This window comes from Oratosquilla oratoria, chromosome 15, assembly GCF_046742065.1.
Source record: "Oratosquilla oratoria isolate Oo_2021 chromosome 15, ASM4674206v1, whole genome shotgun sequence".
Classification (NCBI taxonomy): Eukaryota; Metazoa; Arthropoda; class Malacostraca; order Stomatopoda; family Squillidae; genus Oratosquilla; species Oratosquilla oratoria.
Genome location: NC_134791.1, coordinates 38,298,194 through 38,321,656, shown reverse-complemented (window position 1 = coordinate 38,321,656; position 23,463 = coordinate 38,298,194). Strand labels below are relative to the sequence as shown.

At 41.1% G+C, this 23,463-nt stretch overlaps 1 protein-coding gene across 6 annotated transcripts in view; it reads right to left on the bottom strand.

Annotated features, from left to right (window-relative positions):
- The window catches only part of LOC143033412 (coiled-coil domain-containing protein 174), a 168,560-nt gene that overhangs the window by 128,867 nt on the left and 16,230 nt on the right, over positions 1 to 23,463 (bottom strand). For 3 of the 6 annotated variants that reach the window (XM_076198813.1, XM_076198812.1, XM_076198814.1), the window contains exon 2: positions 7,684 to 7,727. In XM_076198813.1, the coding sequence (XP_076054928.1) occupies positions 7,684 to 7,695 (12 nt within the window). In that variant the 5' untranslated portion in view covers positions 7,696 to 7,727. Of the gene's footprint in view, positions 1 to 7,683; positions 7,728 to 13,827; positions 13,940 to 23,463 lie in introns of those variants that run through there. The other 3 variants (XM_076198811.1, XM_076198816.1, XM_076198815.1) reach the window with 2 other exon arrangements.

Genomic DNA, 23,463 nt, shown 5'->3' with positions numbered 1-23,463 from the left:
CTCGTGCAACACCTGTGACCATCAGTGTTGATCATGTTTTCAAAAGCATGCCTGATTGCCAGTCAAAATTAAATTGTAAATTTGAGGGCCCCCTTTTGGTGACTGAACGCCAATATCCTAACAAGTTCAGGATTTTTTACCCCTCTACAGGCCTTAGCAAGATTTCACATGCTGATAGGCTCAAGAAGACTCAAGTGCCTATCCCTACCTTTACCCGGCCTCCTCCTGGGCCCACACCAAGAACTATGCCTTGTCTATCTACCCCTCATTGTTATGACCTTAGGTCAAGGGGTCCTGTGATTACCTGAACTTTCATTGTGTAGTGTTATGTATTCTTGTGATGTTTCCCATCTATGTATTCTTGTGATGTTTCCCATTTATGTATTCTTGTGATGTTTCCCATTTATGTATTCTTGTGATGTTTCCCATTTATGTATTCTTGTGATGTTTCCCATTTGTGTATTCTTGTATTGTATTTTGTCGTGTTTAGATATTAAGTATCATGTCCCGGATGTCCGGCAATTGCTGTATTTGTATTTTTGTTAACTGGCGCCAGTCTTATTTTCCTTTTTGTGTTGTATGTATTGTCTTTATGTCCTCATATATGTATGTGTTTATTTAACCCCTTCCATACGGTGCCACATACGTAGGCGGCATGAAGAGCAAGTGGATATGCGAGGCTGCCATATCGGCGTCTTGATTATATTTATTGCAGTTGCCCCTGCATAATGACATACTCTCTAAACTGTCTTCATCACATTTTCTATGGTTATCAAAATTCACGGGTGAAAGAGAGAACGATCGATATAAGCAGTGACTATATTTTATGATGCGAGTATTATTACGACACATCGTACCTCTGGCTATTATATCCTTTTGTCCCACACTTCTGTCTGCCACTGTTGTGTTTGTGGTATGTGTGTGGCTTGTCTTTGTCTCATTTGGATTCTCCTTGCCTCGGTCAGTTTTTTTCTTGTTTGCTCGGTGAGGGCACAGAGTGGTGCGGGCCAAGTGATGTGTTGGCATGGTGTATAGTATATGTATTGTATCATTTTAGTAATTATTGTAATGATTATATTATAAAATGTATTTTGTATTTATGTTAGATATCGCAGATGCGATGAGCGTCTTTGTTTTGGCACGAAGGAGAGCGTGGCGTCAGTGTCGAAGACGGCCTTGTTGAAGGTGCACGCATTTGTTGATTGTGTCATTTTGTGTGTATCCAAATATAAAATTTAACTCTTTAATTTGCACACTCATTAGCCACCCAAAACACCCAGATGCCCGCAAGGAGGGGTAGAAGGAGAGACAGACACTCGCCTTTCATCTACGCGGCGGTATGCTGCCCCGACGGCTATTGCCGTCTACCTTTTCCAAGGACGAGGATCCTTGGGCAGCCGTGGAGCAATGTCTCACAGCTAACCGGAGGGCCATCTTGGAAGTGGCCCACGACGGATGTTTTGCAGACCACCCAGGCATCTGTGAGACCTTCGAGAGGCAAAGCCAGGCTCTCTCTTGGCAAGGAAGTCAGAAGGTCAAGGACCACGTATACGGCCAGGTCTCCCAACCAATGGAAGGAATTGGAAATATTCTCTGCCATACAGCTGGACATCGTGGGACCTCCTGACAGGCCCATTCAAGGTGACAATTACAGACTGAGGAACCATTCCGTGTGCAAGCGGATGGTAATCCTCATTTTTCAGTGTTGGTGTTAATGACATTGAGAAGTGGGTGTAGTGTGAAGAAACTGCCAGACAATCAAGTCAGTTTTGTGCAAATGCGGTTTTCTTAATTGTGTGATGCTCAACACTTTTTATTTATTTATTTATTTATTTTTTTTGTCTGTTTTAGTAGAGGCCTAGGGATTTTATTTTTTGTAGTATGGTTAGATATTTAATCATGTGTTGGAAAATTAATGCAGAGCACCTGGATGAGTCTCAGTCCTGTGCACAAGCACAGGTTTGACAGGAAGGCAATTTAGTTTTGGTCCTTCTGCCATTTTAGGGGACGCTTTTACAGGCTAAGTACCAAGATCTGTACCATTTTTCTTTTTTTTTAAGGGTGAGGGTTGCCAACTATGTGATCGCTACACCAGATAGGAGCTGCAGACAGTGGCCGTGTCACATCACTTGTCAAAGGGTTACCACAAGAGGGTCTCTGAGGAGCCTTAAGGGGGGGGTTCCCGTTTGCCTCAACGGGCCCGGCGAGCAAAGCCGAGGATGAGGTAGAGACCAAAAACGGCCCCCCTGCCTATTTTTCTGTTGGGGGCACCTAAGTGTCGAGCGGAAACGAGAGCTGCTCGCCATAAAGGATAAGTTTCCCACAAGGGATTTGAAGACAAACCGTGGGGCTGGCCATCTCAGTAGCTTACAACTTTGGTGTTAGTGACACCATCGCAGTGGAGTTTTTCAGTGTAGCGCATCGTCATTTAGTGTCCTGTTGCAGGAGTTTGTTGTCTTGTTGCAGTTGGGTCTCATTCGTCAAGTGCAAGTGAGTGTTGTTTGCCCATCTTTGCTTTTGCCTACGCCAGACAGTAGCCAGAAGTTTTGCACTGATTTCTGCAGGAAATGAAAATCTTAAAAAAATGTGTAAGAGCTATGCTCATACACGTTTTTGTTTTTTTTCTTGGTGGGGAGGTGTCACGTATCCAATGTTCACGTGTTTTCTTTCTTTCTCATGGTGATCGTAAGTTGTCGGCAAGCACACAGTTTTCACTCCCCCCCCCCTTATTGGCTAGCTGTTAGACCAATTGACACACCCAAGGTCAACATGGTCAGATCAGCCAGCGGCGGTCTTTTGTTAAGGGGGGTTAACTCTCATTTCGGTGAAAAATACTCGATTTTGTCAAACTTCGTGTGTGGACTGGTGTGGTGTCCCTGAACACCGCAGGACTGGTTTCCAGACGTATAACGCCACCCTTCTCAGGTGATGGCGGGTTTAAAGGGCCAGAGATTTAAAAGTCCGCCCGTCAGACATGCCCCTTTCTTTGCTATGGTTTGTTTTCCTTGTATTTTGTCGTTTTTTTGTGTGTTTTTTTTTTGAGAGTTTTATACTCTGATATTGTTGTACGATAGGTTAGGCAGCAGTCACCACACTCAGTGCGATCGAAAAAGGGTTCAGCGTATGCGTGCGTAATTTCTCCACATGCTATCCTGTGTTTTATACATTTCTTGTTTATAAATTCACTACTGTACTCCATAACTAAATATGTCAGATGTGATAGTTGCCGAAGTATTTTTCTCCATTCTGAACCTGAGAAGTGCAAGAATACTCACCGTAGCAAAGGGATTGTAATGCATGTGTACCATTCATTATGTGAAGGATATGAAAGGTTAGGATTGTCACGATTCTCAGCTGGCATGGGTACAAAAGAAATGTAATGAACATCAGCTGCTTACTTCCCAGAAATGGTCAAAGGATTATGTAAGTAGATATGTGCATTTGATACTCTTTGGAGGCACTTTTATGTAGTGAATATATAAACATAAAAATGCTATTTTCTCAAAACTAGTTTTTTCGCACAAAAGTAACTATAACTTCATGTGTAAATAAGCAATTTTGATCATTCTTGTTGGAAAATGATCGTGATACTTATATCTAACAATATTAGTAAATTCATTCTTAACCTACTTGATATATATTTTTGACAATCTTTTAAAGTTGTGATTTTATGGGGTTTTATTATAATTTGCTGTAAGGCTGACTTTCTTTCTTTTTCACTTATAATTACGAGTATACTAGTTTAGGTACATCTGGATGTCTACTAACTGTACATCAAAGGAAATCATTATTATCCTCATAGTTTTGGAAAAATAAACGTTATTTCAAAAATAACTCAAAATTGCAAGTAAATCGTCTGTTGTGTAAACATTTCTTAATGGATTTCAATGAAATTTCTGTCACAGATGCATCCCATTTCCCTGCACATTGTGTTAAATTTCCATTGTCTTACATAAAAAGATAAGGTTGGGAGGACCAGAAATGCATAATCCGATCGAGCGAATCACCAAAATGAGAGTCAACCCCCTTAATGCCCTTGCCCTCAGGTCAAGTAGCCGTGAATGTTAGCATTGGAGCGCAGATTTGCCAAGTTGTAAATTTTTGGTTATATTTCTTTTTCTTTGTATTTTACAATCTTTATTTTATGTAATGTAACCAGATTTCCAACTACTGGTTTTTGTGTATCTTCTGTTACCATATGTTAGTATGTGACAATGTACTCAAATCTTTGTATTAAAAATCTTTTAATTGTATTCAAATTGTATTCATGTGGTAACATTTTCAATCGCTGGGAGACTGGCTGGACATGTGCTTCATGCATGTCAAGTTGCCGGTTAATCATTTTATTGTCCTTTTTACTTTTTGTGCTAGTATCAAGGTTTTTATTGTTACATGCATAATATCCTTGTGTGTGTAATTCAAGGTTGTGTAAGTGGATTAGGCTTCTATGGTATTATTCTAAGTGGGATGGGAAAAACTTCCTTTTTGTCCTTTCAGCCTCTGGCTCCAGTGACCCATCAGGTCAATTGGGGAGCCCTTTAAAAGAGAGGGTCAAACCCCGAGTCGAGACCCGGCCATTCTGTCTCCTTGCAGAGACGTTTTGCCCACAAGGTATGTATCAGCCTAGGGTTTTAAAAACACGTAAGTGGGTCTTTATAGAAAATACAGTCGAACCTTGAAAGCCCGGACTAATTGGGGGGAAGGGTGGTCCAGTCATGCTAAACATCCGGTCATCAAAAATATCGCCCTAACAACCGTAGATTTTCATAGCGGTATACGTATAGGTAATGTATGATATGGCATAGAAACACATAAGAATAATACTCTAACACTGTAATAATAATGCTATGATACTAATAATTCTGTAATAATAACTGTAATACAGGCATGTAAATGTAATATATATACAGTGTACTGTACTGTATTTTTTATTACGTACACTGTAAATATCGGAATGTATGCACGCGGGACAGTGGTGGCGGCCAGGGTTGCCGCGTTTTCTACACTGCCGTGTAGAATGGGAGTGTTGCCATACCGGGGCATACATTTTTCTCGGGCGTGTGCAGACTTTCATAGCAAGATGTACTTGTCAAACTTTGACAAAATGGTGGTTCTAGTTTTTTATTCTTGAATGCATATAAGGCCCCCATGCCCTAACATATTCAGTAAGATATAAAAATTATTTTTTTTATATTATTATCACTAAAAGAAAGCTGAAACTTTAGCGTAGAACTTTTTTCTACACCGTAAAAACGTATCTTTTGGGGTATAATATTTTATAAGTAACACAATTACCAATAAAAGTCATATTTTGATGTTCCATTTATTATCTTATAACTAGTTCTATGATTTTTAAACAAAAGTTTGAGTTTTTGAATGTTTATAACAGCCCACTGATATGTAGAAAAATGTTCATGTCCTTGTGCAGTTGCTACATGCCGCTATTTTACTACGTTTTGATACAAAATTCTACGAAACGGCAGCCCTGGTGGCGGCTTGATTGGGCCGGGTTTGAGTACATGTGTACGGCCGTCGCTGCCACCTACCAGACAAATAGGGAACTTTGCTTGAAAAGTCCGCCCTTTGTTCATTTCGACTGGTCATACGAGGGTCCGGGCATTCGGGGTCCGGGCTTTCGAGGTTCGACTGTACATCCTATGTCTGATGCGAGTTTTTGTTAGGATTGTGGGTTCATCCTTTTGGGTTTTCTTTTTTAATTGGCATATCTTCGGGCTTTTGTCAATTTTTTTTCTTGTGGGTGACCCTTTTAATCTGTTTCCTACACCTTTATGTTTTTCCCATTACGTCCTATGTCTGGTGCAAGGTTTTGTTAGGATTGTGGGTTCATCCTTTTGTTTTTTTTTAATTGGCATGTCTTCGGGTTTTTGTCAATTCTATCCTCATGGGTGACCTTTTTAATCTGTTTCCTCCACCTTTTGTTTTTCTCATTATGTCCGTGTATTGTTGTAGAGTTTGTGTTTAGATTTGTAAGTCACCTTTTGGGTTTTTAAATGTTGGTGTGTCCAAATAGGCTTTTACCGCTTCTAAGTTTCCCGTGCATGGGCTTTGTTTTCTCCCAACAAGTTTTTTACACAACAGTGTTTTTTTTTTTTTTTTTGTGGGGGGAGGTTATTTCATCTCACATGATTCTTGTCTTCTGATTTTTAAGTTATATTAAAATTAAATACTTAAACTGTGACTAAATATTCTGTTACAAAAGGGTTTGTTATGTAAATAAAATTCTAGAATGATAACTCTCTTTTACAAACCTGGATAATAAATACAATAAATTATATCTAAATATTTCCTCCTCCTCCACTTCGATACAATACATATTCCAAAGACTTTTCTCCTTTACATAGGAGGTAGCCAAAAAACAAAGGCATAAAATCCACTAACACCCATTCCATTCCCAACATACTCCATTCCCCTCCACCCTCTTATCTTGACACCTCCTGGATGATGGATGTGTTATGTTGCCTTGGCTGTTCAATTTATACATGGATGGGGTGGTGCAAGAGGTAAATGCAAGGGTAGTGTGGGTCAGGGATTGGAGATAGTTATAGAAGATGGAGAAAAGTGGGAAACCAGTTGTTGTTTGGTGACAACACTGTGCTTGTAGCAGGATCAGAGGGGGGATTGAGGAAGTTAGTGACAGAGTTTGGGAAGGTGTGCAAAAGATGGAAGTTGAAGATAAATGTGGATAAAGGTAAGATGATTAGATGTACAAGGGAGAGAGTGGCAGCAGGCTGGAAGTGAGTATTAAGGGAGAGAGACTGGAGGAAGTGGATGGTTTTAGATACTCGGGTGCGAATGTGGCAGGAAAGGGAGGAGTGGAGGTGGAGGTAGAATGTAGACTGAGAGAAGCAAGTATATGCCTTGGTGGATTAAAAATTGTAATGAGAAATAGACATTTGGGAATGGATGCTAAGAGGAAATTGTATGAAGAAGTGATTGTGTTGATAGCACTGTACATGGTGGAATCATGGGAGTGATCATGAGGTGTCTGAGAAGTATGATAGGGGTTACTAGGCTGGATTGAGTGAGAAATGAGGAGGTGAGGAGGAGAACAGGGGTGGAAAGGGAGTTGGAAGATAGGATTGATGAAAGAGTATTGGGATGGTTTGGACACAAGGAAAGAATGAGTTAAGGAAGATTAGTAAATGAAGTGTGGAAGGCAAAAGTGGAAGGAGTGAACATTATGGGTCGACCTAGAATGAAATGGATGGATGGGGTAATTGGGAAAGAGGGGAATAACTGTTGAGGAAGGATGGGAGAGGACAGAAGATAGGGGCGAATGGAAAATGGTTGTGTATGGATGATGCTGTGAGGCATGAGGGGGAGTAGGTGGAGGGTGGGGGAGTATATGTGAAAAATAAATTGAAGCAGCCCGAAGGGATTTCTCCATTTTCTCCTTTTCAGCATGAGGGGACAGAAGGGGGGTTTGTGATTTAATGAAGCGGCCTTGCTGTGGATGTGCTGTGTCTTGTAACGCTGCTTCTGATCCAGGGCAGTGGGCAAGATGCAGGGATGACCAGTCATCATTGTGGTAAAACAGATGAAAGGCAACTGATATGGTACATGTTGCTAGAGATGACCTACTAGAATTACATTAATCCAAATTAGTTTATATATAACTACCAGGCTCACTCTACTTCCAACACAAAATTATGTAATACTTACTCCTGTCTCCATGTTCCTAAGTGTTCTTTTTCAGAGATTTCCTCCTGTAATTCAAAAACAAAGTTACATTATATTTATACAACTATATTTCATTCCTGATTGAAATTACATTAGATTATTACTTCTATTATGCCAAAATAATACAAGGTTTAAACAAACTATGAGTAAATTTGAGTGAATTTCCTTAGTTTAAGAAGATACATCTAACTTTACTATGGACCAAAATATACTTCTAATGACAAATTCTGAGTTTGCATTCTTTCCAACCATGGTTCCTGGACTCCAGCTCTTCATGAACATAAATTGGAACTGTACAGCCATGATCAATAGTTTCTACCATGCCTGGGCTCCTTAACCCCTTCCATACAGTGACGCCTACATAGGCGTCATGAGGAGCAAGTGGGTACACGAGGATGCCGATGTCGGCGTCTTGATTATATTTATCATAGTCGTACCTGCGTGACCCCCATACTCTGTAAACTGGCTTCATCATATTTTCTATGGTTATCAAAATTCATGGGTGAAAGAGAACGAGCGATAGAGCAGTGACTTTCTTTTTCATAATGCGAGTATTATGATGCAACATCGCACGTTTGGCAACTAATGCTGCCAGACGTGCGATGTGGCCCGTAGTGAAAGGGTTAAAGACAAGAAACATATGCCCTTCTGGTCAGAAGCAGCAGGAGTTCTGACATCATGAGCAGTTGGCAAACATTGCCAACTGGGAGCATGATTGTTACTCATAAAATATACTTGCACTTTAAAATGCACTTGAGTAATACAGATTAATTCATGAAGTTGAATCATCATGACTATATGTAAAAACATTTCTGATTTAAAATATTATTATGACATCAGGTTCACTGTAACAGGTGGCGGACACTCAAAACTCATTGTAACTTACAAGGTCGTGGAGATTGTATCTAGTTTACCTAAATTTTACAATATGGCTACAAGGTCTGTTACAACTTGTATTCAAACGTCTGTCTCGGACATTGTAACCACGATCTTATATGTCGTGGAGTTTACAACTATCAATCTTCATACTCATCAGCTAATATTGGTTACAGCTAACAAGAACATAGCTTGTCCTGGGGTTTCAGCTAATGACATGTTTCCTCATAGCTGCTAAATGTAAGCACAGAAAAGTCACATGTTAGAAAAGCATGCAAAAAAGAGCAAATTTTACCAATGATGAGGTTATGAGGACAATTTGAAAATAAGTAAATTTGAAAATACTTTTCCCTTGAAATTCTACCAAAAAATGACCATAGTTTACAATAAAGTGTTTGTGGAAGCTATAACTATAGGTATTATTATTTCTGGTCCAGCAAAACATAAAAATAATGTTAGGAGACATAATGGGATATAACAGTTCATTGCATTCACATATACAGAACATAAGAATCACTCTCACTCCATAGTAATAATAATGCTTATCATCTTACAGATGCTGGAAGTGTATACTATATTTCATATCAAAATTGCAAAATAAAACCAAAGTGGAGAGTCACTCAACCTACTGGTGACCACATTTGATCATCGGTGGAGTTCCTGTAAGAATAAGCATCCAAGAAAGGACATGATATGAACACTGCAACAAACAGCTGCCTTCTTACAATGTCCACTTGCCAGTGAAGATGGCTGCTCCCATTCACTGAGAATGAGTTTTATGTAGTTACAAAGGGATGACCATGTTTCATCATTGGTGGAGTTCCTGTAAGCATAAGCTTCCAAGAAATTATGTGATATAAACACTGCAATTCACATCTTCCCTTGAGCTGTTAAAAGTCTCACCGACCTACAATGTCCACTTGCCAGTGAAAATGGTTACCCCCATATGTTGAAAATGGGTAAGTAGTTACAATGGGAGGAATGTAAGTTACAAGATTTTTTTATGAAATACAATACTGTAGTCATGAGTATCCAGCCTCAGATCTATCTATATACCAAGGGCTTTTTCCTTGTAACCAGGAAGCCAAAGTCAAAAAGCATAATAACCACCCCCACCCATTTCATCCCTATCCAGTGCACTCCCATCCACCACCCTTTCCTCCCTCTCATCTTATCTCTTCATGGATGATGAGTCATCTCTGCATCTCGCCCATTGTCCAGGGTCAGAAGTAATGTAATAAGACAATGCATCCACAGCAAGGTCACTTCACTTAATCAGCAACCCCTCCTTCTTCATCCCGTCATGCAGAAAAAGAGAAGATAGGGGAGAAATCCCTTTGGGCTGTATCAAAATATCATTCACATATAACCATTCCCTAAACCCCCATCCCCCACCTACTCCCTTCCTTGCATCACAGTATCATCTATACACAGCCATTCTCCACTCACCCCTATCTTGTCCTCTCCCTTCCTTACTCTACAGATATCCCCCTCTTCCTCAATGCCCCTTTCACCCCATCCATCCATTTCATCCATGGTTACTCTCTCATGTTCACTCCATCCATCTCTGCCTTCCACACTTCTTTTACTAATATTTCTTCACTCATTCTTTCCATGCATCCAAACAATCCCAATACTCTTTCCTCAACCCTATCTCCCATCTCCTTTTCCCACCAACTCTCCTTGTTTTTCATTCTATCCAACCTTGTAACCCCTACCATACTTCTCAGGCATTTCATCTCAAACACATTTAAACTTTTCCTCTCTGCCTTTATTAAATTCCATGTCTTTGCCCAATACTGTGCCGTCAGCATAACCACCCCTTCATATAATCTCTTTGCATCCATTTCCAGTTGCCTATTTCGTATGACATTTTTTAATACACCAAGGCATTTACTTTTCTCAATCTACAACTTACCTCTATCTCCACTCCTCCCTTTCCTGCTATCCACTTCCTCCAGCCTCTCTCCATTAAGACTTACTTCCAAATTGCTGTCATCCTCTCCCCTTTTACATCTCATCACCTTACTTTCACCCACATTTACCTTCAACTTTCTCCTATTGCATACTTTCTCAAAATCTGTCACTAAGTCCCTTAATTCCCACTCTAATCCTGTAACAAGCTCAGTGTTGTCAGCAAACAACTAGCTCACCTTCCACTTTTCCCCATTTTCTTTCACAATCTTCAGTCCTCTCCCTATTATCCTCACATTTACCACCAACACTACCCCATCCATATACACATTGAACAGCCATGGTGACATGACACATCCCTAATGGAATCCCACCTTTACCTCAAACCACTTGCTCTCTCCATTTCTAATTCTAACACAGGCTCTACTACTCTAGTAAAAACTCAACTTTCCCCTGAGCCCAAAATACCTGCAAAACCTCCCACAATGCCTTCCTGTTATAAGCCTTTTCCAAATCCATAAAGGTCCAAAAAAACATCCTTACCTTTTCCTAAAGCTTTCTCACATATGATCCACACAACCTCTACCTCTAAACTCACACTGTTCCTCACCAATTACCCCCTCTCTTCCCCTCCTAATCCTCTCAATTAAAACCCTTCCCATAAGCCTTCTCAACTACACTCAACAAACTGATCCCTCTGAAACTACTACACTCACACTTGTCCCCTTTTCCCTTGTAAAGTGGAACTATACAGGCACTCCTCTAGTCCTTTTGCACTCTAGACACACATTAAACAACTTCACTAGCCAGTCCAATTACTATACCTCCCTTCTTCAGACACTCCATGTGACACCCAACTAACCCAGGTGACTTACCTGCTCTCATCATTTTAATAACTGCTTGCACCTAATCTTTTCTTATTTCTCCTCCATTTTCCTCACCCAACATGGTCATTTTCTTGGTACCTCCCACTGCTACCACCACTCCCTCCCTATCCTCCTCTACATTTAGCAGCTCCATAAAATACTCTGCCCATATCCCCTTTACCTCTTCTGTTATCATCTCTCCATCTATACCTTTTATCTTTTCTTCTCTACTTAATTCACCTCCCCTTCTTTTAAATTCCTTCCAAAACATATTTTTATTACTTTCAATATTTTCTGACAGACTCCTCCCCAATTTCACATCTTCCTTCCTTTATATTATGTACTGCTTCTCTTCTTTCTTCTTTGTACTTCTCATATGTTTTTCTCATCCTACTTTGCAACCAGTCTGTGAATACTTCTCTTCTACAACCTTCTTCATTTCATCATTCCACCACTATCTTTCCTTCTGTTCCCTCCCATTCTCCTTATTCCACACACTATCTTTGCATACCTTGTTACTCTCTCCTTGAAACACCCCCATTCCTCCTCAACTCCTACCTCTACTCTATCCTTCACCACCTCCCACACTTCTCTCAGCTTCTCCTTGTACTCCCGCCCTTTTTTCTTCTCATTTCAACAATTTACTTCAAGCACCTCCTTACCTTCTCCCCTTTTCCTCCTTCTCCATCTATCCACCCCTCTCAATTTACCTTCTACCAAAAAATTATCTGATATCCTCCACTCTCTCCCCTAAGATTATGGACATCCAGAACTCTTCCTACTTTTCTCCTGGATACCACTACATAGTCAATTTTTTAGCCTTATCAACCACCCTGTGGTGAGCTGACATGGGCTTTGTTCCTCTGTTTCACCATGTGTACACTATGCAGGCTTTGTCCCCGTTTTCCTATGTGTATGCAACATGGACCACAGTTGCCCGCCAAGCAGCCAAGTGTGCTCTAAGCCAGGTTTGCTCCGCCCCCACACTATGCAGGCTGGGTGATGTGGCTGCTGTTCTGGGAGATGATTGGCTGGGCAGCCCAGCAAGCAGAGGGTCGTTTGGGTTGGAGGCACCATTCTGATAAGCAATGACCCCTAAAGGGACAAGTCACACACCACGAGCACAGCACGTCCTTTCCACAAGTAAGGTATTTAGTTTTTCCCATTTGCTCCACCACAACTATTAGTCACAAATAAAGGAGACACAGAGCCCCTGTGTTTGTATTTAGCCTCACCCTCAGTACCACTTTACCACAGTGGCAGTGGCAGTGGTTAGAGGCAATACACTCTACACATGTACCCATTCTAAACCCAGTTTAGAATGGTTATGTGTGAACACAAAAGAAACAATTTCTGTTTTTAATAACATTTCAACTAGCAGACAAAATAAGCCTAAAGAGACTGGCCATGCAAGTCATCAGTCCAAGGCACTGCAGGCTACAGCAGACATTCCATAGTTGATTTTGACAGGGGGGTAACTCGACACCCGATGGATGGGCAGCCAGCATGCTACAATGTTCAAACTTGGCTCAGTCTCTTGGAAGAAAGGTGGAGTCCAGAGGTGAGCAACACTGACAAGATCAGTGTTGTCCAACAAAAATTGGCGGGCAATGCAGCGATGCCAGCTAGGTTAGTTCAGGGGTAAGCATCCCAACAATTGGAATAATTTTAAGGCAGCAATCAAGAAATTCTTTTACTCACCAGCTTCGGCTGATAGCATTAGTGGCCATTTAGACACTGCTGTGATGAAGAGTTCTGAAACGCTCACCTCATACACACTGCGCCTGGATGATATCGTCGCGTTGTATGTGGTTTACTAGCCCAACAAGGAAGAGCATACCATTTATGTTGCCATCAATAAATCAAAGGCAACCATGCCCAAGCAATTCATAAGGGTCCTCACTTGCAAGGGGGAAGCGTCCATTTCGGCAGTTCTCCATGCTCCCATAGACTATGCACAACAACATAACTTACCCATAAAGACCAAATATTCCGGCAACAGGTACTCAGCCTTGACAATATACCCTGCCATGAGCAACATCTCACAATCACCTGTTATGACACCAAGCCATTCCATCTCTACATTCAACAGGCATACAGATTTTTTCTAGACTCACCATTCACAAGAGACAGAGACAACACTTCAAGAGGAAGATATATACATTCTTCACAGGGCCAGAGGACACAGAAACACATGGAAACAGAACCATGGGATGGTATCCAAAACAGGTGGCATCCCTACTGCACCCAGTGTAGGAAACTGGGCCACTCTACCGAAGCGTGCTATTTTCACCCACATGGCCAGACAAGCATGCCTTGCCATGCCTGCGGCTGCACAGGTCATGTGAGAAACGAAGGCCAGTCTAGCTTTCCTATTAGTGGTAGCCAGTCAAAAAACTTCTCACACAGAGGGAAGTCCAACTCAAGGTAACTGCCATGCCAAGAAAGCACATGGAAATTGTCCACGTACATTTTTCCAGCGCTCATAGTGCTGGGGTAGGTTGGCCATGGTGGCAGTTCAGTTGTTTGGGTCAAACGCCATCCAGACAGTTTGTGCTCTCCTTGACATGGGGGCTGCATTACTAGTGATGCAAAAAAAAAAAATAAAAAAGTTTTTTTTTAATCGCAAGTTAATTTTTTTTTTTTTTTTACATGTTCAAATTTGTTCAGATATTAAATATCAAGTATATATAAACAGGTGTAAGTACTTGATTCATCCCTCCACATATGCGTATCTACCTTATCCAAAGAGACATCAGACACAGTATAAAAATAACAAGTAATTGACCTTTTTAGTCAGGACTCAGATGCTGCAACAAGTGTAGATACTGTACAGTATTTGACAAGAAAGTACGGACAGGGCCGCCACCATTTGTACTTCTTTGTACCAAATGGTAAGACCCTAGCAGGGGGGTAAATGATATGGACAAGGAAGTGCGAACGGACAAGTGGGTGGACCTAAAGGTAGGGTTTATGATGCATGCTATCAATCATCCCTCAGTTGCCTCTTGAGGATGATCTTAATAAATTGTTCACATGGTCGGTGAAATGGCAAATGAACTTCAATATCTCTAGGTGTAGCGTGTTAAACATAGGGCTACACAACCCCGCAAATAGATACATCTTAGGTAACACGTTTTTAGAAAGTCTGAGTGCGAGAGGGACTGGGGAGTTCTGGTGAGTCCGGACCTTAAAACCAGGAAGCAGTGCATTAGCGCCAGGAATAAAGCTAACAGAGCATTAGGTTTCATTGCTAGGACGGTAACGAATAGAAGTGCAGAGGTAATTATTAAACTCTATCTAGTGATAGTTAGACCCATCCTTGACTATGCGGTACAGTTTTGGTCTCTGTCCTACAGAATGGACATCAATTCACCAGAATCAATACAGAGAAGAATGACCAAAATGATAAATGGACTCTGAAATTTGCCTTACAAAGAGAGGCTTAGGCACCTAAACTTACACACTCTGGAAAGACGCAGAGTGCAGGGTGATCTAATAGAAGTGTTCAAGTGGATCAATGGCTATAATAAGGGTGATGCAAACAAGGTCATCATAATAAAAAAACAGGGCAGGACTCACAGTAATGGGTATAAACTGGACAAATTTAGATTTAAGAAGGAAATAGGCAAGAATTGGTTTACTAATAGGGTGGTTGATGAATGGAATAAACTTAGTAACCATGTAGTAAGCGCTGAAACTATCAGTTGTTTTAAGAAACGATTAGATAACTTTATGGATGGGGATGACAGGTGGTGATGGATACAGGTGCCTAGTATAGGCCTTATGGTCTCTTGCAGTCTCCTTTATTCTTATGTTCTTATGTTCTCTTGGCCTTCGTGGGGAGGCTTTTTGTTCTGTGAGTGTTCTGGTGATGCCACCTAGGCGGTCAGTGTTTTTTGCAGACAGAGGTGCTTTCTAGCCTTAATATGGGCAAGAGCAAGTATTTATCACAAGAGACAATAACCCAGATCATAGCTTTACATAAATCTGGTCACCAAACAAAGGAAATAATAGAGCAGGTTGGGGTTGGCAAGACGTCTGTGTGCAAGTGGGTTGCCATTTTTAAGAAGGATGGTGGCTGTGACACACCCGGTTACAAACCAAGGAAAAGGTACCGCAAAAAGACATCCCCTCGTGCTACTAATGTTATCAAGAGACAGTTAGAGCATAATCCATGTATTACCGCCAGAAAAATAAAAGAAAGTAACCCAGGACTCTTTGGGAAGGTTAGTGTGCGAACAGTTAACCGCCGCATTCACGACCTTGGGTACAGAAGCCACCGCCTGGTGAAGAAGCCTCTTCTCACTCTTAACCAAAGGTGCCGTAGGGTCGAGTGGGATGATGACAAGTGGCTGGATATTCTCTGGACTGATGAGTCCACCTTTACTGTGACTGGCAATAGGGGTGGAAACGTGTATCGCCATGTGGGTAGCGACCCTCTTGACCCCCCGGTACGTTCAACAAACAGTTAAACACCCTGATTCTCTCATGGTATGGGGAAGTTTTAGTGGAAGAGGACTTGGGAGCCTTGTTGTACTACCGAAAAATGTAAAAGTGAACCAATATGTTTATTATCAACTCTTAAATGACCACCTGGCGGATTCTCTTAATAGCTCAGGTGCTAACATCTTTCAACAAGATCACGCCCCAGCCCACACTGCTCATAGTGTTACTCAGTGGCTTAAAGACTGTCATATACCTTACATAGCAGACTGGCCAGGCAATAGTCTTGATATAAACCCAGTAGAAAACCTGTGGAACCACATTCAACAAGACCAACAGGGTAAAGATACGAGCTCTGTGCCCAAGCTCGAGGCAGCTATTCGCCAATCCTGGGCTAGTATAACCCCTGCACATCTTGCCAAATACGTAACTTCCATTCCAAACCGCCTTCGTGAGATCATTGCAAGTAAAGGCCACCCATGAAAGTATTAGAGGTACGAAGTGAGCTTTTGTTTATTGATTTATGACTCATTCATTCTCCTCATCACTCATTCTCGCTAACCGTTCATACCTCCTTGTCGAGCACTGTATATGGGCCAATATGGCTACCTTACAAAATTTACTCTTAGTATAATCTTCAAAGATTAAACACTCCAAATTTCCTTGTCATGAATGGTTAAACATACACATAAAATAGGATATACAATAAAGTATGCACAAATTAATCAAGGTCTATGGGCCTGAAAAAAAAAATCAATTTTTTTTTTGTCAAGGTTTATATATATATATATATATATATATATATATACATATATGCTAATAAGAACACGGGTACGTGTGTTCACTTATGCAAAGTAGACCACTTGGAAAAAAGAAACTAACGAAGCAGAGCGCTTTCGTATATTACATCTTCAGTGCAACAAGTGCTGCACTGAAGATGTAATATACGAAAGCGCTCTGCTTCGTTAGTTTCTTTTTTCCAAGTGGTCTACTTTGCACATATATATATATATATATATATATATATATATATATATATACACATATATATATATATATATATATATATATTGCATGCGTTGTTAAAGTCAACAGCTGAGATAGCATTATTCTGTTTATAAAATATCTTTTCTATGTTACGCACTAATGTGCGGTCGTCTGGATGCAGATTTCTGAGTAGAGTACTGAAGTCCATGGTGTTTTCCTCTAGACGTCTTTCAGCTCTAATTAGCCATCTTCAGGTGGTGTTGTCTGGTTGAATTGTTGACAGAGAATGACGCAGTTTGATCGTGTGGCGGTATATATCGGCGGAGAGCGGAGTGCCCAAACGTCCGCCCGCCAATCAGCGCGCGGGGTGCATCCTCTGTCTTCTCGTTGGTAACGACGTTTCAGGTTGCTGCTGTATATTAATAGTGGGTTTTTGATTGTAAATTAGCACCGCTTCTGTCATCTTTAGTCTTCTGGTGTCATTGTTTCTTTCAATGATGGTGGTGGTGCCTTCCATATGGTGTCTCTTAAGTGTTAGTCCATGCTCGTACAAGTAGTGTCTTCTTATGGCGCCGTCCTGCAGATGTGCTGAAATTCTCTTAGACAGTGTTGTAGTGGTGATGCCAATGTACCGAGAATTTAGGCGACTGCGGTGCTAATTTACAATCAAAAACCCGCTATTAATATACAGCAGCAACCTGAAACGTCGTTACCAACGAGAAGACAGAGGATGCACCCCGCGCGCTGATTGGCGGGCGGACGTTTGGGCACTCCGCTCTCCGCCGATATATACCGCCACACAATCAAACTGCGTCATTCTCTGTCAACAATTCAACCAGACAACACTTCCTGAAGATGGCTAATTAGAGCCGAAAGACGTCTAGAGGAAAACACCATGGACTTCAGTACTCTACTCAGAAATCTGCATCCAGACGACCGCACATTAGTGCGTAACATAGAAAAGATATTCTATAAACAGAATAATGCTATCTCAGCTGTTGACTTTAACAACGCATGCATTAACGGCCTACTTCCAATATATATATATATATATATATATATATATATATATATATATATATATATATATATATATATAAAAAGTGTTTTTTTTTTTTTTTAATCAAAAACAGCCCTTTTTTTTCATCTATATGCAGTACCTCTAATTCATAAGAGTGTCCTGCCCCTTGATGCAGAAGGTTTACAGGTGGGTACCACCAGAATCATAGTAGTGGATGGTTCAGAGATGCTCAACCTTGGCAAGTTTACTGTAAGGTTTGGTCTAGCAGGTTTCCAGTTTACACACACATTCTTTGTCATCCCTGCTGAGGGTCTTCCCGCTAAGTTGATTTTAGGCTTAGATATTGGCCCACAGGGTGAGTTTAACATTCCGTCTTTTAACATTCAAAGTTGACGGCAAGGATATTCCAGTAATCTTTGCAGGGACAAGTGCTTCAGCAACACCAATGCTCGCCTTGGGTGAGGAGAGGCAGTCATCAGGGGGTAAGCGAGGTAGCCACGTTCCCAGTTAGAACTATCAAGGCTTAATGGGTACTGGGTCTCTCGGGGGGAACACTAGGATTGGTCTCACAGAGAGCAGACAAGCTCACTCCCACAGGTCAAGCAATCTTGGCATTGTTCATGGCATGTGCATATGCTGAGGGTGCCAGCCTGGGAGTAGTGGAGCTGCACAGAACAGAAGGAAAGGTTTGGTGCAAAGTCCCGTTCCTGAACTTGGGACCTGATGCCCTTGAGATCCAGAAAGACCACATGGCTGGGGAACTTAACCTCCTATAGGAGATCACATTGGTAGACGGCGGAACAGACATATTAGTGGGAACGGTGCAAGCGACCGAGAAAGTGGATACATTACGAGGTGACAAGCAATGATGGGAAGTAAGGAAATTTTCCCCCATCCCAAATAGCAAGGAGAGTCTAGCTTCGAGTTTTTGCTTTACCAGGGATCTACTAACGGTTATGCCTCACTTTTTCCATGAAATTAGGACCATTGGACTGCCTGTATACTGCAAATCTTACCCCATTCCTGAGAAATTCCGAGAGGAAATCCAGAAACTCATTGGAGACATGCTTCATAAGGGGATCATCCACCCATCCCAATCCCCATACAATGCTCCTGTCATCCCCATCCTAAAGAAGAACAAAATGATTCAACTGTCTCAACTTTCGAGCACTAAACAAAGATGTAGTAGATAATAGGTCCCACTCTCCGACATCAACTTGATGTTACAGTCTCAGCACCAGCATCATATTTTCTCTATTGGATCTTAAATCACGGTATCTCCAGATCCCGCTAGTAGAGAGCAGCTGTGAGAAAACTGCATTCTCAACACATGAAGGGCACTATGAGTTCACATCTCTTCCCTTTGGATTGAAAGACGCCCCATCATGATTTCAGCAGGTGATGAATCAGGTACTAGCAGGGCTGTCAGGGATTAGTGCGATGATATACATGGACAATATCATTGTTCTGGGAACCACTTGGGACAACCACCTCAACAACCTTGAGGATGTCCTTCAGAGATCACAGGAGGCAGGCCTCTCTTTGATGCTGGAGAAGTGTCACTTCTTCCAGAATGAAGTCTCCTACCTAGGGCATGTAATATTAGTTTATGTAATGTATATTGCTATTTTATTTTTTATTCAATATATGTATTTATAAATTGGATCATTTTTAAGACTTAAATTAAGAGGGGAAAATCAAGATTTTAAGTACTAATGCCAAGATGTGTAGGCATCACAGATAGGCATAACTGCAAATACTCAATAGGTAGGTTCTATAATAAAAGTCAGAGATATGCAGGGTCATGAACGGCGAGTCACTGATAGGCAGGGGTCCACTGTACCTGAGGGCTGGATGGATTGTGTACCAAGTTGAAGTGAAGATCTTCAACAAAGTCCCTTACAATCATACTTTGGCTATTTGAATATTTTGGAGGACTTAAGCTGATGAAAGGTTTCCTAGAGGGCAGGTACATTAGGGTAGTAGTGAAAGCTAAAATCTCAAGATGGAAGGCAGTGACCAGCCGAGTCCCACAATGGTCAGTACTTGTTCCTATTATGTTTCCTAAGTAAATGACATAATGGATGGTACAAGTTATCAAAACACATTTCCAGATGACACAAAAGGTCAAAAGAATGAGAGATATGGACTGTAAGTTATTGTAAAGTTTTAGATACTATACTTGGAAAATTAATTCCAGTGTCAAAAAACGCAAGGTATTAGCTTAAAAAATCAAGGGGAAGTGAGTCAATTAAAGAAAAAAAAAAGGAGAAAAATCCCAGGTGTTAAGGGACACCCTGATATACAAATTGCTGAAGTACATAAAGGTGACCTTTCACCTTTCACTACATAGATAAAAAGATGATGGTACAAATCATAAAAACCCAAGGTTGTCCAAGATACAGTATATAATTGTAGTATGGTCCCCACACAAAATAAAAGATATACTCAAGAACTTGAAAATACAAATAGCAACAATCAAAATGATTCTCACCCTTGTAGGATCAAAGAGTGAATAAGAACTTGATTACCATAGTCAGATCACTGAAATAAATTAACAAAGTTGACAGAGACCTCTTGGTTTGTAACAGGAGGGCATCAAGTCATGTACACAACTTAAAAGACATCTCTGAAGGATATGAGAGATAAGTTTTTCCACACTGTGTTAAATCCTAAGAGATGATATGGTAAATTGAGATGAAAGTACAGCTGCTACAATGTATACAATCTGCCATGTTCAGCCACTACAGAAGGTTATGGTAGAGATCTGTTACATTATGTTCTATTAGAGCAACCTTCTTCCTCCCCTCCTACATGTGGCACTTTCTGATATTTTTGGTATTTGATAATGTCTTAAGGTTGTCCTCACAGTCTTGGTGGTCCACCACTACTGCCAGAACTGATATCCCTGTCCATTAGGTCCACTTAATCTGGTAAGTGGTTGCAGGTCCTACATCAACTGGTGTAGCCCAGCACTGGGGATTCATTTGGTACCATCCACAGAAACTTGTTCAGGCCAGCTTTAAACTTGTCTACCAAGCAGCCAGTGATGCCCCTCACTTCATTGGGCAGAGCAGTAAAAACTTTTGGCCTATCACGTGTCAGACTGGACACAAAGAGGGTCTTTATCCTTGTAGGGGTACTGAATGGCAGGCTCCTTCTTGTATACCTGCATTCAGTCTGCTTGCTGGTGGTGAGCTATAAGAGGTCTGAAGCTGTAGGGTCATGTACCTGTTGTTCTAGAACTTTCCAAATGTAGATGGCTCAGCACCTGTCACATCTTCTTTGCTCTGAGTACAGCCCCAGCTCCTTAAGGTGGTCCCAGTAATTCAGGTCTCGCAGTCCTGAAAATTTTTCTGGTGAAGGACTTCTGCACTGCCTCCAGATGCTATATGTCACTCCTCTTGTGAGGCCACCACAGCTTGTTGCAGTAGTCTATAACAGGCTGCACTAGTGTCTTCCAAACTGTTAACATCATCTTGGTCTCCCTTATAATGAAGGTTCTGAGGACCCAACTGTCATGTCTTTGAGTGATTATGAAAATAATATCATAGTTGTATGTATACATTTATGTGACTAAGGTAAATTAACATTATATACTAATTTTAAATGTATAAATATAAGTAGTTGTAAGTACAAAATGTACCAAATGTAGAGTGGTACATTTTGCACATCTGGTGAGAACACCAACATTATTAATCTAATGGAGGTGTGAGAGCAGAAAGAAATGGAGTGACATTCTGCATGAACCTTGATTTGAATGTGTGGAAGGGCTTGAACAACCTTAATGTATTCCTTAAATGATGTCATGCTTATGCAAATATACAAACAAAGTGGTAGCGATCATGGCCACCACTACAATGGTCTGTGTTCAAATCCCATCCAGGGCTGAAATAATTTCAATATCGCTGCACTGTGAGTCGTTACTCCAACTCTCATGAGCGGGGTGAGTTGGGGGTGAGTGTGAATGTAAGGTCACAGCATTACCCATAGATTGGTCATGTATGAGCTCTGATCTCTCTTCTGGGAGGGAAATAGCTGTTGATCATGAGTATAACACGTGATCCAAGACCTTGGTGAATCACACAGGAAACAGTGAAACTACGCCATGGGAATATGGAATACACAGAAGATACAGAAATGCCTGAAGTCATGAGCAAACACTTCAAGTTGGTTTTCACTAGAGAAAATGTACAACTTCAGGATGAAGGGAGAGAAGTGAAATCACCACCACAATGAGGGAAATAATAGTAGCACGGAAAGAAATAATGGACCATATAATGAAACTTGATGTCAGGAAATCGCACAACCTGGATGGAATAGCAAACTGGATATTAAAAGAATGTAAAGAAGAACTAACAGACAAGATATATAACATATTAGGTTGTTCACTCAAAGAAGGAAAAATACCACAAGACTGGAAAAATGCTGACATTGTACCAATTTATATAAGAGGAAATAAGGAAGACCCAAAAAATTACAGAATGGTTTCCTTTACAAGCATGGTAGCCAACATTTGTGAAAAAGTTATAAAAAGTAGATGGATAAACCATCTGGAGAACAATATACTAAATCAGAGACAATTTGGATTTAGACAGGGAAGATCATATACCACAAATTTGATCTAGGTAGGGTGAGATCAGAGGAGCTTGTTCGGAATTACAAGGTCCTCCTTCAGGAGATGAAGGAACGTGGGAGCCGTCACGTAGTCTGTGGGATCCTCCCGAGGATCTACGCAGGCTCGTGTTGGAACAGTAGAGCCATAAAACATAAAAAACAAATGCACACCTAGACTTAATGCACTTAAGTCAATCACTGGAACAACATTTGGACAAAACAAAGAAACTAATATAACAATATACAAACAATGCATACGCTCAGTGATGAATTATGCGAGTCCTGCATGGGCTCCTAATCTCAGTGAGACACACCACAACACCCTTCAAATCATACAAAACAAAGCCCTAAAAACAATTACAGGCTGCACAAATACATCACCTACAGACCATTTACACCATGAAACAAAAGTCCTCAAAGTCAAGGACCACCTCGACATGAGAGGCACACAAACACTTGCTGCAGCCACCACAAACACATCACACCCGCTACACTACATAGCAGAACACCCACACACACCAAGAAACATTAAAGCTACACCCAAAGACCTTTATTACGCACAGATACTCTCTTCTCTTCCTCCACAACCACCAAATACCAGCCTCCGGAAACATATTCATAATCATATCACTCACCGCTCCATTAACACACTGAAAGACAACACACTGCTGCATGCCAGACCCCCTGATATCCACCCTTCTGAATCCTCTCTCCCACGAAAGGACAGAGTCCACTTGGCCAGACTGCGATGCGGTTACCACCCAGCACTTCTAAGCTACCAGAAGAGGCTGGACGACCGTGTTGTGAACAGCTGCCCAGGATGTAACACTTCACCCCATACCATACAACACATAATGGAAGACTGCATTATACACAATCATGCACGCAAACAACACAACATACACTCTATAAAGGATTTGTGGGAAAACCCAGTTTCGGCTGTGGCCTTCCTTGGGGAGACGGGACTGCTCGGACAGACAGTCTAGGGAACGACAACAACAACAACAGTAGAGCCATAGGGATCAATGATAGGAT